The 14,334-nt window shown below is 41.7% G+C and overlaps 1 protein-coding gene across 1 annotated transcript in view; it reads left to right on the forward strand.

Annotated features, from left to right (window-relative positions):
- The first annotated feature begins 7,582 nt into the window (after window positions 1–7,582).
- The window catches only part of LOC132836907 (chromaffin granule amine transporter-like), a 35,701-nt gene continuing 28,949 nt past the window's right edge, over window positions 7,583–14,334 (forward strand). The window contains exons 1-5 of the mRNA XM_060856474.1: window positions 7,583–7,597; window positions 8,838–8,915; window positions 9,774–9,927; window positions 11,695–12,049; window positions 13,602–13,660. Coding sequence (XP_060712457.1) covers window positions 7,583–7,597; window positions 8,838–8,915; window positions 9,774–9,927; window positions 11,695–12,049; window positions 13,602–13,660 — 661 coding nt within the window. The remainder of the gene's footprint in view (window positions 7,598–8,837; window positions 8,916–9,773; window positions 9,928–11,694; window positions 12,050–13,601; window positions 13,661–14,334) is intronic.

A 14,334-nucleotide genomic window follows, 5' to 3' on the forward strand; every position in this document is an offset into this window, starting at 1 on the left:
AGCCAGCCAGCTCAACAGGCTGGTTGATTGTCAGAAGGACAAGCCTTCAGCACCAGCCAGCAGTTGAGGAATGCAGAGGAGGGAGAGTGATATCAGAAAGGTGCAAATTGGGGAAGAATTAGGAGCCCAAAACAAATCTGAGGCCATGGCGAGATTCAGAGGACAGGGTGAAGAACATTACAGACGAGTGGTAAAATCAGAGGCCAGTGTTCAGGGAAAGCGGGGAAAAATTGCAGGCCACAGAGGAGATTGGAGTCTGGTTGATTGCAAGGATATGTGATCAGGGAGAAAAATGGAAAGTTCAAGATGTTTCTGACTGAGTGAGGATCAGTAAGTTAGACCCAGCAATTAAGTTAATCTACTTTCTGGATCATACAATTGTCACTTCTCTTTTGTTGCCAGGTTTCAGATGGTGGTTTACATGTGGAATGAACTGCAAGAGGACACGTTAGATGTACATAGAGTTACAACATTGAAAAGACATTTGGACATGTTCATGAACAGGAAAGGATGAGTGGGATATGGGCCAAGCACTGGTAAATGCGACTCATTGAGTTGGAGGAAACTGGTCAGCACCAATGAATTAAATTGAAGGGTTTGTTTCCATGCTGTATGACTCCTTGACTCTAGAAGTCAATGCAATCTGGCCAACCAAAGGCTACATTTAAAATGATGGTTTCTTGAGACAAACCATTACATGTCAATAGACAATCATCAACCTGGTATTTTTGTTTTTGGATGGTTAGACACCTCAACCTCACCACTGTCTTGCCTCCAGAAAATCTGACCGTGATCAATACACTTGAACACCTTCCAAAGTGTCTAGTGAAAGAAACGAAGTGGAAAAATGGAAATTGCATTTCTATATAATTGGACATTATCATAGGTGGTTTTCTGTCACATTCTGACCCTCATTTACCAACTCTATGTGGTTGCTTGTTGTGCATCAAAAATAACTACAATTAACATGGTAATCCATTATTATAAGGCATTTGGGATATCCAAAATATATCATAACTTACTGTATAGATGCTGTTCTATTTCACCTTCACAAAATGTTGAGCCCCTACTGAAAAAATATCAGTTCAAACATATAATCCTCTGATCCTCGGAATGGGATCTATTATATGAGAAATTCTAACTTTCTGTGTTAGCCTCCATCTGCACTAAACTTTTAGTTTAGGCAAGCAAAGTCTTGTGATTTTTTTTCCCCTCTTAAATCACACTGTCTGTAATCCAATACCCTCAGTAACAATTCTTTCAAAGAGGGGTAGAAAAAAAAATTTCTGTGCACATTGATGGCATGACCACTGACAGCAAAATTAGCTGCTATTCTAATGGTCTATTTCAATAGCGACAATGGCTTCTGCACAAAATATATCAAGGAATAAATTAAGAATAGTCAGATGATTGTCCTTTACAATGTAAAGCTAATGAAAGTTGTGAACTTAACCACAGGATGGCAGCAATATGTGCAGCTACGTAGGCTGACATTATTGCAAACTCAAACTATGTGAATCACAGACTCGTGTCCTTTTAGTGTGGCACAGCTCTTCCAAAGTAGCACTCAGTAATCAAATTTGCAAACATTTTTACCTCTACAATCAGATCTCAGACTTATTCTTCCAGTTTGCTCTTGTTTTAATCCATGTACAGATTGCAATGTGACAGTTATTGATCTCACATGACATTCATGTAAGCAGAGGATTTGAGGTACGTTCTAAGATGCAATACTGTGAATGGCTGAAGAGTTTAATTCTCAAGCAACAGCCTTCAGAACATAGAATGATTACAGCAATAATTATTAGATTATTGGCAGAATATTTATTATTTTGTTATGAGAAACTAACATTGAACTGTAACAGGAATTTATCTTGGTTGTATATTAAAATGAGAAACTTACAAGTATGGCAAAGTATCAAAATGCCAAGGTAGAGAAGTATTAGAAGCTTATGTCAGGCTTTGTGGCTTACTGCAACAAAAAATTGAGTCCTTGAGAAGACAATCTATAAGAAACTACTTAGGTAACAAAGGAATTCAGATGTCTCTCTCTCTCTCTCTCTCTACAAGATACAAATGTTTGAAATGTAGAAGCATTCAGACACAGACGAAAATGAAAAGTGAAGAACATAAATACATGAGATCAGCAACAGCCACATACCTGATCCCTGGTTGGTCAAAAACGACATGATCCCCACGAGACTGAAAATGATTCAGGAGATCTGGAGTTAATTTTCTAAGAGCCAGGATAAAACAGACACCTGATCAGTTCCACGGGGTGGAGAAATTTAGAAACAAGAACAAAAACAAACAAGAGGTATGGAAGGGAGAGAGAGAGAAACAGAATCAGAAAAGAAGAACCAGAAAACCAAAACGGTCACTGTGCACTCCCTGTCCAGTAGAACCCAGGAAGAATATATCCCATTTTAGATTCTAAATCACTGCCTGAGATTATTTCAACAGAGTACCTGAAAACGTAATCGGGCCATAAAACCATAAGATGTTGGAGCAGAAATTGACCATTTGGCCCATTAAGTCTGTTCTGCCATTCAATCAGATCATGCCTGATCTTATAATCCTTAACAACACTTTGCCGCTTAACCCATAGCCCTTGATACCCCTACTGATCAAAAGTCTGTCCGTCACACCTTTGAATACACTTAACAACAGAACCTCCACAGCCCTCTGCATTAAGAAATTCTTCCTCATTTGTGTCTTAAATGTGCACTCCTTATTCTGAGGTTATGCTGTCTGATCCAAACTCTCGCACAAGAAGAAACAACCTCTCTGTGTCAAGTATGCTAAGAATCTTATATATTTCTATCAGGTTGCCTCTCATTCTTCTGAACTCCAATGAGTATAGACCCAAATGGCTCAATATCTCCTCATTAAAACATCCCTCCACACTCAAAATCAGCCGACTCCTCTGGACTTTCTCCAATATAGGACATCATTCTTTAGATAAGGAAACCAAAACTGTCTGCAGTGTCCTATGTGTGGCCTAACTAGTGTCTTGTGTTGTTTAAGCATGATCTTCCTACTTTCATAAAACCTTTCATTTTTATTTCCTATTTTCAAGCTCTATCTCCTTTGAACTAAAGGCCAAAATATGGCTAAATCAGAAGAAATGAGATTCTCAATGTCAGGTTCTGCAACAAGGTTTTGAATGGAGAGACATGAACCCCACTATTGAGGGGTGAGAGGCCTATTTGGTCAATTTTACATGCTGTTATTACCTAATCTTGCATCACTGATATGAGTATCTTTTTGTCTCATGTGCTCGAAAGAAACTTGACAGTGAAAATGCCTGACCTAAAGTTAGAGCAAGTGCCTGGTGGATCCAGGTCACTGCTTGATCCTCAGACCTTCATCTATTGGATCAGTTACCAAAGTTTAAGGTTATGCTTCAATGACACTGTGGGAAAAAGATCTGCCACCCTGCCCACCCACAGCATGGCCACACACAAAAAAACACATGGCCTGCAAAACACAGAAATTAAAACACTTATAGAACACACCCACAGTGCCCCAGCCTTGGCCAAACAGGCTAACGAAGAAACCAGACATGGCCAAGCTATTCCCAGACCAGACAATACACTTCCCAAACAACCTTCACAATAAAGCTCCCGGGCCTGATTAACATTGCGGTCCCAAAACCCTAAGGGCAGGCTCATTCCCCATTGAAAATGATACTGCATAAACAAAGAGGCAGACCAAGAGACCCCAGAAGATTTTGCACACATGAGGAACACAATGGACACACCTGAATGCCAGGAGAAATGACATTTACACATATTCGTGTGGACGGGAAATACAATGAAAACTCCTCTAGAAGACATTCTCACCCATTCACGGTGATGGCTAGAATCTCCTGTGTCAATTATAAATGAATTGCTACTGCCAGACGCTTGATTAGCTTCCACTCATTTTATTCTTGTTTTAATCGCTTTACAATTTTCACCATTGTACTGCAACTGCTTTACAATTATCACTGTTGTTTTGCACCGTTATAAAGCCTGCCCGCACCTTCTGTTCTGGGAAGAGCATTCTGGCCATCTGTGCAGAGAATCAGTTCTGTATCCTCCAGTCAACTTCTCTTCTGCGATGTCGCTTTGTTTAATATACCGCTTGCTGAAAATGTGTTGCTGGTTAAAGCACAGCAGGTTAGGCAGCATCCAAGGAACAGGAAATTCGACGTTTCGGGCCAGAGCCCTTCATCATACCGCTTGTCAATTTCACCACAATCCTCGTTCGTGGTCTCTGATCCATTGGGCTGAATTTCTCCGACAGCACCACATTCTGCAACATCCTCCCTCCCATTAGTCATGAACAATGATGTTATGGACTGTGTGATGTTGCATCTCAAGGCACCACATCAATGTTACCAACTACACCATGCACCAGAAGAGTATGCAGCAAACAGATTGAATTATGGCCATTTGGTTGAAGCACATGTAATTAGATTACTTACAGTGTGGAAACAGGCCCTTCAGCCCAACAAGTCCACACCAACCCTCCGCAGAGCAACCCACCTAGGCATATTCCCCTACATTTACCCTTTCATCTAACACTATGGGCAATTTAGCCTGGCCAATTCACTTAAAATGCACATTTTTGGACAGTGGGAGGAAACCCACGCAGACAGGAGGAGAATGTGCAAACTCCACACAGTTGCTTGAGGTGGGAATTGAAGCCGGGTCCCTGGCAGTGAGGCAGCAGTGCTAACCACTGTGCCACCGTGCCAAAGGACAATAGTCAAGGAGTATCAACCTTCAGTCAGTGATACCATCACAGTAAGTTAAGGACAGCATTCAATGTCAGTCCTGTGGCTTTGATCTGATCACTTCATTATCTGAAGGTATCAGGTTGAAGGGTCTGTACCTCTGCAGCCCTGGAAGGAGGTCATGGTCAGTCCAGGAAGTCTAATTCAACTCGTTCAGGGATTCACAGTAAATTGGGAAGGGACTTGTACTGATAACAATCCAGGTATGTCCATGTTGTTTGTGCTTTGGACACTTCAACTATCTTGTGTGTAAATTAATTTTAAACAGGTCCGATACTTGTGAGACAAACAAAAGGGTCAGATTCACTTGCAATTCAATGCAATTTTATCCACCAAAGACACAAAAGGGGCCATATGACCAAATACCAAACAAAACTCTGCTCTTTTGCTTGAAAACACCTGACTCTTACATGAATTACTTTACCATTGCAGTGTTAAATCTTTGTCAAATCCTAATCTAAACAACACCTGGCTACCAGATAAGGACAATGTTGTATCCGTGAACTTAGCCGTCTGCAGAGCTAGCTCTGATGAACTTGGTGAAAATTGATCTCACACCAGGTTGTTCTCTCTCTCTCTCTATCCATGTTGCTGGAGATCTGGTGCTAGGCCAGACTGAATCTTCACTAAAGGAATGGTGGCCATGTGTCCCTTCAAATCACTCCCTGTTGAATGCTTCCAAAATGTTCTCTGGCTCTTAACCAATCGATATTCCAGGACAAGGTCACTTTATTCAGTGGGATCCCCTCGGACATATATGGAAGATTCTGGGACTGCAGTCAGTGCCATCCCCTGATGTGTAAAGGACATGTCCCCCTCTCCATTGTTGTCATGGCAGGAACATAGGACTCCAGTGAGGATGCATGTTGTACGCCAACACACAGACCAGTCTCGTTTTCCAGAGCAAGTCCAGCTTGTCATTGTTTGCCTTTGTCTTCTGCTTTCAGCTCGATCTGTCCTATAAGGTCTGGCTACTCAAAAGTTGCTAAGTTTGGTTTTGGGCCTAGCTGCTCAAGCCCTGAGCTATCTGGTCACATCATCATCAGTCAAGGCTGAATCTTCAAGATGATAGATCATGGGAGGGCCAAAGGTATTGGAGAAGGGGTTTCATTGACACTCATGACCACTTTGGCATTGATGGGAGGGTTGTGCATGACTATGTTTGACGCAGTTAGAGATCACACACCAACAGATTATAGTCCAACAGGTGTATTTGGAAGCCCTAGCTTTTGAGGTGTTGCCTCTTCATCAGGTGGTTGACCTTGCTATTTGAGCTATAGGGAGAGGCTGAATAGGCTGGGGCTGTTTTCCTTGGAGAGTCAGAGGATGAGGGGTGACCTTACAGAATGACCTTATAAAATAATGAGGGGCATGGATAGGGTAAAGAAGCCAAGTTCTTTTCCCTGGGGTGGGGGAGTCCAGGACTAGAGGGCACAGGTTCAGGATGAGAGGGGAAAGGTATGAAAGGGACCTAAGGAGCAACTTTTTGTGTGTGTGGTATGAGCTGCCACAGGAAGTGGTGGAGACTGATACAATTACAGCATTTAAAAGGCATCTGGAAAAGGAAGGGATTAGAAGGATATGGGCCAAGTGCTGGCAAATGGGACAAGATGAGGTTAGAACATCTGGGCAGCATGAACACATTGGACTGAAGGGTCTGTTTCCATGCTCTATGACTCTGTGACCTGATGAAGAGGCAGCACCTCAAAAGTTAGTGCTTCCAAATAAAGCTGTTGGACTATAATCTGGTGTTGTGTGATTTCTAACTTTGTCCACCCTAGTCCAATACCGGCACCTGCAAATTATGTTTGACATGACAACGCTGTATGCCTGGAGTTCAGGAAGTAAGGTAGGGGGATGAACAGTGGGTTGGGCGGAAATCTGAGGAACATCAAAGCCAATGGCATTGACAGGGAGGAAAAAGGTAGAAGGAAACATGAAGATTTGGAGGTCTCCTTGACTGAGATGCAGAGCCTGTGACTCCCCTGAAGCACAACCTCTGCTTCCTTCCACCCTCATCCATATGACAGGTAAGTGAAAACGAGTGCCACCACAAACCAAGTGAGAGCAGAAAATGTTTCATTCTCTAAGGAAGGGGAATCCATTTTTGTGCAATGTATGGCCCTTCAAAGAACAATAGCATTAAACATACACCTGCACAGTCTGTGTGAATGACATCCATTATCACAAATGATGTACATTTACTGATAATGTCAATGAAAAGTCCTGACCGAAGCACTTTTGACCACATCACTGAACATGATGAATCTATCCTACTAATGGTAATGAGGCACAAGAAATGTCTTGTGGCCTGAAAGATTCACCCTCATTGCCAAACTAGCAATCACTTTCCAAGGTCATATTGTCTGCACAAATTGTAGGACAGGCTCACTGCGCAACTTGGGCCTTCAAACGTCCATCCCATTATCCTCCATACGTCGCTGTCTTTCTTCATCATTGCTGCCACATGCACAGTCTGCTTCTCTATGTGTGCCAACAGAGTTGAACAACAGACATTTGGATCAGAGCAATGATCTGCAACATCCATGCAGAGGAATCTCAAGGGCCTACTTGACAGGGAGTCACCATGTCCCAGTATTTTGAGGAGACATTTTGAATGTGATTCATGTGTGCAACTGAATGCTAAATGGTCATTCGGTTGAGGAGATCCACAGTTCCCGGTGTTGTCCACACAGTTCCCAATGGATCCAGCCACCAAAGTGATCCCTGATGCCACTGCACTAAGAATTGCTGCACAAACAGCTGAAAAACACATGTATCCATCAGCCCAGGACCAGCATGAATCTTCAGCAGGTATGCAGCCCAACCCTACTGGATGATAATTATCAACTGATAAACAGGAGGGTTTTTTTGTGCCAAGAAAGGAATTGTGCTGTGATACATGTACTGCGTTCTTGTACATAACGATATGAAGGCTGCAATTTGCAAGATCTCTCTTTGGTATGTTAAAGATTGGCAGCATAAAATGAAGGATGAGTACCAGATTTTAGAGAGATCAGAATAAAAGGCCAAAGCTGGAACCATGGAATTATAAACGTAAAAATCTTCAGGAGTTTATGGGAGAAAGTGAGATCTTGAGCTTAAGATGGCAGCCTATTTCTTTCATCTTATTGCCAACTTTCCTCCTTTATCCTTGCTGGGTTATCTGATGTATGCTGGAGTCTTGTTTTGCTTTTCCTCATCAAAATGTTGCTGCAGTCAATCAAAGGCAAAAGGAAGGGAGAAGAGGAAGAGGGGGGTGAGAAATAATAGCAGCCCCATAGTTAGAGGAAACTCAGTCTCAGTGGAAAAACAGACTGAAAAAATTTGTAAAAAGATCAAGATGACTGGATAATGAGATAAACAGTACAGTGGAATCAGCAATCACATCAGATGCTTCATCTTGAATTCCCTGCACTGGGAATATTTAGTGACATTAAGTTATCCAACAGAACATGAGGTTGATGGTGCTTTTAAAGATAGCCAAGGTAATGATTATTGGACACTGGGCAACACCACAGTTAATAACTAACAGATGATCCCCAGCAATAACCAAGGGCAAGCGATTATGGTTTTCAGTCTTTTGTCAGCTTTCCCAGAACAGACCTTTGCTTGATTTTAAATGTGACGTGAAATAATTTGTCTGCACCCTGACAGACCCTGTTTGAATTCTTATTATGAATCAAAATTATAACATTCTCAGTAGCCTTGTCATGTGACATGCAGCTTTTCCTTGCTCTGTCTTCTTCAATGGTTATCTTCTGCAAAACATAAACTTGTCGCGATAAATTTGAAGTTTTCAACAATTGCCTCTTCCAGATGCTGCATCCCTTAATGGAGCAAATACAGGAAAACAAACTGCATTGGTTTGAACAGAGATTATCTTGAGCAAACAAATCACAGTAATGTTAAACTCTCCTTGTTCTTTACAAATCAAATGAAAATATTTGATTCATTTCCTCCTACATGACGCAGGGAACCACGGTTTTGTAGGCTATATTTTGTTTGGGATCCTTTGTTATGTTCTCCTCATAAAATCATTTCTTTATATTAGTCTGAACTGAAACTGTGCAGACCAAACGAGAACGACAGCAGTCTGCGAATTCAAGGGCCACAGGACATTGTGGAGAAGGTAAGTGGAACATTGCTAAATGATGCAAATTCTGAAATAAAATACAAGTGTCTGACAAATTTAGAGATGGTGACGACTGTAAGGTCAGTTTTAGATTTAGCCTACTCATGATGAGGAAGAATAAAGGGACAGTTAACAGAGGTGTTAAAAATGACAAATGAGATTAGATAGATAAAAAGTTTTCATCACCAGGAACATATCAGATGGATTTAATATAATTGTCAAAATAATGATGGGAAAAATGGAGAAAGTATTGATAGTTTGATATTATGTGGAATGCACTGTCTGAAAGAGTGATGAAAGCCAATTTGAAGAGCTCTGAGAATTGGCCACAAAGAGTCAATTCAGCCAGATTCTCCGAGCTCACAGCTCACATAGGTCATGAATCACTTGTCTTCGCATGCAGCAAGCCGGGGCTAGGCAGAACATTCAGCTCCAAATTATTGTAACATCGCAGTGTTTGCCTGGCTTAACTGTTTCTGCTCTTGCCTGAGTCATAATGCATTAACTCCAGACTCTTCTCACCACTATGATGCTCCTATCAATATCGATTGTTTATGGAAAATAGCACCATGAAAATTACACAACAAGAAGAGACTGACTCTGACTATGCTGATGCAGATCAAAATAAAGCAGTTCAAGAATTATTGATGGAATGCCGACCTGAGTCCCATCCAAAATGTAACTGTACACAGGTTTCTGTCAAGTGTGGGGATGTGCCAACCTCAGCTTGGAATGAATAGTTCTGTTTAGATTTGTCTCAATACACATAGTTATCTTGTGGCAATTCATTCTGTGAGCTCGGCACTGTGGTTGGGGTAACATGCATCTGATGATCAATGTGCCGCGTTGTTTCAGGTTGACAACAACTCACCTGGGATCAAGATGGTGCCATGGGGCAAGGAATGCAGAGGATGGCAATGGCTGAAAAAGGGAAGGCAGTCCAGGACAATGGTGCTTGTTATTGTTTATATTGCACTTTTTCTGGACTATACCCTACTAACTGTTATTGGTAAGTTCAGGTCTAATATTATTTGTGGACAATTGATTAAAAAATATAATTCTGGTCATCAGTAGAAGATAACAATATTGAAGGGCAGAGGCTGCAAGAGAGTCAGAGGCTTGAATTTCTCATGCACTGAGGGACCATGCCTCTTATTTACTGAGGGATCATGTTTCTCACATGATGAAGGGTCAGATTTCTCACTCATTGATTGATACAATTTCTCACACACTGTTGGACTATTTACGTTATACATTCACAATATAAATGAAGGAACTGAGAGCATCGTTGATTAATTTGCAAATGAATGGAGGGACAAGAAGTGTTGAGGACACACAAAGACTGCAGAAGGACTTGGACAGGCTAGGAGAATAGGGAAAGAAGTGGCAGATGGAATATAATGTGGGGAAGTATTAGGTTATGCACTTTGGTCAGAAGAATAAAGGCATGAACTGTTTTCTAAACAGGAAAAGGCTTTGCAAATCTGAAGCGCAAAGTGACTTGGGATTCCTAGTTAAGGATTCTCTTAACATTAAGGTTCAGTTGTCAGTCAGGAAAGCAAATGCAATGTTAGCATTAATTTCAAGAGGATTCAGATACAGAAACAGGGAAATCCTGCTGACAATGTATCAGGCTCTGGTCAGACAGTGTTTGGAATACTGAGAATCGTTTAGGGCCCTTATCTGAGGAAAGATGTGTTGGCATTGGAGGGTATGTTTACAGAAATGATCCCAGGGAATAAAGGTTTGTCATATGAGGAGTGATTAATGATGCTAGGTCTGTGTAGAATGATGAGAGGGGATCTGATTGAAATTTACAGAATACTGAGAAGCCTGGAAGAGTGAACATGGAGAAGATGTTTTCACTCATACGAAAGAGTAGGACCCTAGGGCATAGCCTCAGAGTTAAGGGACAACCCTTTAAAACTGAGATAAGGTGGAATTTCTTCAGCAAGAAGATAGTGAATCTGTGGAACTTAATACTGCAGAAGCTGTGGAGGCCAAGTCATGGCTTCCATCAGGCAGAGATAGATAGATTCTTCATGAGTAATGGGATCAAGGGTTATGGGGAGAAGCCATGAGTATAGGATTGAAAAACATATCAGCCATGATCAAATAGCAGACATGATTCGATGGGCTGAATGGTCAAATTCTGCTCGTACCGAATGGTGTTATGTGCTGAGATTTTCACAAGCTTTATCCAGCTCATTACAGCAGTGACTGATAAACTGTTCTCCTTCCTCCTCATCTATTTGTATTTGCCACTCTCTCCACACTCCCAGCCAAGAGACCAGCTGGGCAATATGATCTCAAGCCTTACACAGTATCTGTTCTGAGCCACTAAGGGAAGGTCCAGGTTGAGTTACTTGCCAGTTTTTTCTCAAACAATATTCCTTTGCTTTGTCTCGGTATCTGTTTGATCAACTTGCACGTCAGCTTCCAGAAGAAACAATGTGGGAAATTAACTTTGCAACCCATAGTCTCTGACTGTAATCAGAACAGCATTTTACGTTTTTGGGCTAATTCCCAAATTGTAATCCTGAATATGTAAAAATGTGCACTTTGATTTTTATCATTGTATCTGCAAACATCATCTATGTTGTCAGAAAGAGCCATTGCCCTTTGTACTGGAGGCTTCCGAGAGCTGAACCATTGTCACAGAAGCAGTTGTTTCATTTTCTGATGGCTCCAAAGCAGGAGATTAAAGTGCACCACATTTCAGCTGAGGGAATTATAATCTTCACTCAGTATGGATTGAATGTTCTTTCTGTTTCAGTACCCATCATCCCTAATTTCTTATATGAAAAACAGAACTCAGAAATGAATAGGTCAGCATCATCAGAGCAGCCACCAGCTCTGTCCTCCACACTCTCCCCTGGCCTCTCAGATTCCAGTGGTGGCCAGGTTACAATTGAGAATACTGCAGCAGCTGACAGTCAGAGTCAAGGATTGAAATGGAGAAACATGACTGGAGCTGCCATCCCAAGCCTGAAGACAGGAACTGGAGGAGCCCACTGCAGTCGGAACAAATCATTCTTAGAAGAGGAAAACGTTCGTGTTGGCTTGTTATTAGCTTCGAAAGCAATTGTGCAGCTCATTGTGAATCCATTAATTGGCCCTCTGACCAACAGGTGAGTGAGGAAGCCTTCACACCAGGAGGCAATTGAATCTGGGTAATGTACTTGGCACCTCACTGCATGGACCAAGAGTATACCATGCTGTGCAAGGTGCCTGAGTGTGCAAGACCATGGACCTTCCAGCTTGGTCTTCAGCTCTCATTTATCCACACAGCAGATCATTGACCTAAAGTGACAAAGAATCTGTGACTGATTCTCTCGCCAACCAAGATAAGACAAACAGAGCAGAAGGTTGGGGGAGCATCGTGTTTGCCTTTCAACTGAGGCCATGGTGCCCACAGTCGAGAGACTTGGCAGGGATTTAACTATTTCCTTTTCACATTTCCTGCCATTGTTACAACTGAGAATTTCCAGTGGAGTTGTTGTACCCAAGCTGTCTGAACTACTGAATAGAGCTTTCAACTGGGGAGTTCTGAGCTATTTGTGTAAGACTGCACGTTGTATTCCCCATTTCTCTTGACTGCAGGTAGCACCTTAAATCTGGCTGTCCGAAAACAGAGTTTTCCAAAAATCATATCCTGCTTTTATGCTCCCTGAATCAAACTTAATTGCGTAACTTTTGAACAAAAAACTATGTTGAGCAATTCAACTCGATGTGGCTCCCAGATGAGTTATTGGCTTCGTGTGCTGATCTGTCCTGTATAACCTTTGACCCCACCCAACCAAGCTTGACCTGAATTGCCCATTTCTTGAACCGCCCAAGCCCAAAACCAGCAGTATCTGAAATCGGGCATAGCCTCATTCCTTAGGTTGCTGGTATGGAGACACTTGACCTGCAATTCTCGAGTAAAAGAGAAACAAGGTTCGTAGTACAGGTACACAATCCTTTATCCAAAACGCTTGGGGCCAGCTGGCTTGCGGAATTCGGAATTTTTTGAATTTCAGAATAAGTGATACTTCAATGGTGAAATTTTGAAAAAACTCTTACCGGTCAGCAGACTCACTGTGAGTAACAGGCCCTGTGACAGAATTGAGGCCTACCAGTGCTGGGCCACGCCCATCCATGTCGCATCTGAGTGATACGCATCGAGTGGGTGTGGAGTTGGGTTAACTGTTTGCACGCCAAACAACCTTGTTAATGAGATAAAAACTTCACAAAAAAAAACCTTTGGATTTTGGAGCTTTTCGGATTTCGGCAGTTTGGATAAAGGGTTGTCTATCTGTACTTAAAACTTCTCTCAAACTGAAATAAACAGCATAACATCTTAATTCTGCTGCAATCTTGAGGAATAGGTAAGCTCAACAGCATTAATCTGAAAGTGGAATCATTTTATTCTCCTTTCCAAGTGACAACTTCAGAATTTGAATCTGAAATTAAAAGTCTTCCGCTTCTAAACAAGCTGATCAGTTTGTCCAGTCAAGACTCTGAAAACTCTACTTTTAATACATGACATTGAAATGCTTAACTTTGCCCGAATACAAAGAATACAACGTAATACATTGAGATCATTTCCCTGCAAGGAGCATGGGAATTTTCAGTTAAAGTAGCTCCTGGGTAATATATCTTTTTTCATTCTCTGCATCAATTTTATTTTCTTTCTTTCAGGATTGGATATCACCTTCCTATGTTCACTGGTTTTGTGATATTGTTTGTGTCAACAATAAGTGAGTACAGATTGAATTACTCTGGAAGTTATGCGGGGGACACTGCAAGCCAATAGTGGGGCATGTTTCAGAACTCATTGACAGCTGTTGAAAAGGAATGTTGTCAGAGGCTTGTAAAAAAGTATTTGTTAAAGTTGTTTGTGGGATGTGGACATTGTTGGCTGGGCTAGCATTTATTGCCCATCCCTAAGTACCCTTGAGAAGGTGCGGTGCACTTCTTGCACTACTTGGAGTCTATTTTTTGGAGCTGGACACAAAATGTTGTGAGGGAGGGAATTCCAGGATTACGGCCTTGTGACACTGTAGGAACACCTATATTTTGAGGTTTGGATGGTGAATGGCTTGAACGGGAACTTACAGGTGGTAGTGTTCCTGTATCTCCTGCTAACTGGCAGTGGTCATGGGTTTGGACAGTGCTGAGATCGATAGGTTCTTGAGTATCAAGGGAATCAAGGGTTACAGGAGAAAGTGGTAGAACAGGGTTGAGAAAATTATCAGCTATGATTGAATGGCAGAGCTAACTCGATGGGCTGAATGGCCTAATTTCTGCTTCTATGTCTTATTGTCTCATGTCTAAACAGCCTAAGCAAATTTATGCTGTGTATCTTGTCAATGGGACAGAATGCTGCCACTGTGCATCAGTGTGTGAATGTTTGTGAATATGGTGCCAATCA

This window comes from Hemiscyllium ocellatum, chromosome 48, assembly GCF_020745735.1.
Source record: "Hemiscyllium ocellatum isolate sHemOce1 chromosome 48, sHemOce1.pat.X.cur, whole genome shotgun sequence".
Lineage (NCBI taxonomy): Eukaryota > Metazoa > Chordata > Chondrichthyes > Orectolobiformes > Hemiscylliidae > Hemiscyllium > Hemiscyllium ocellatum.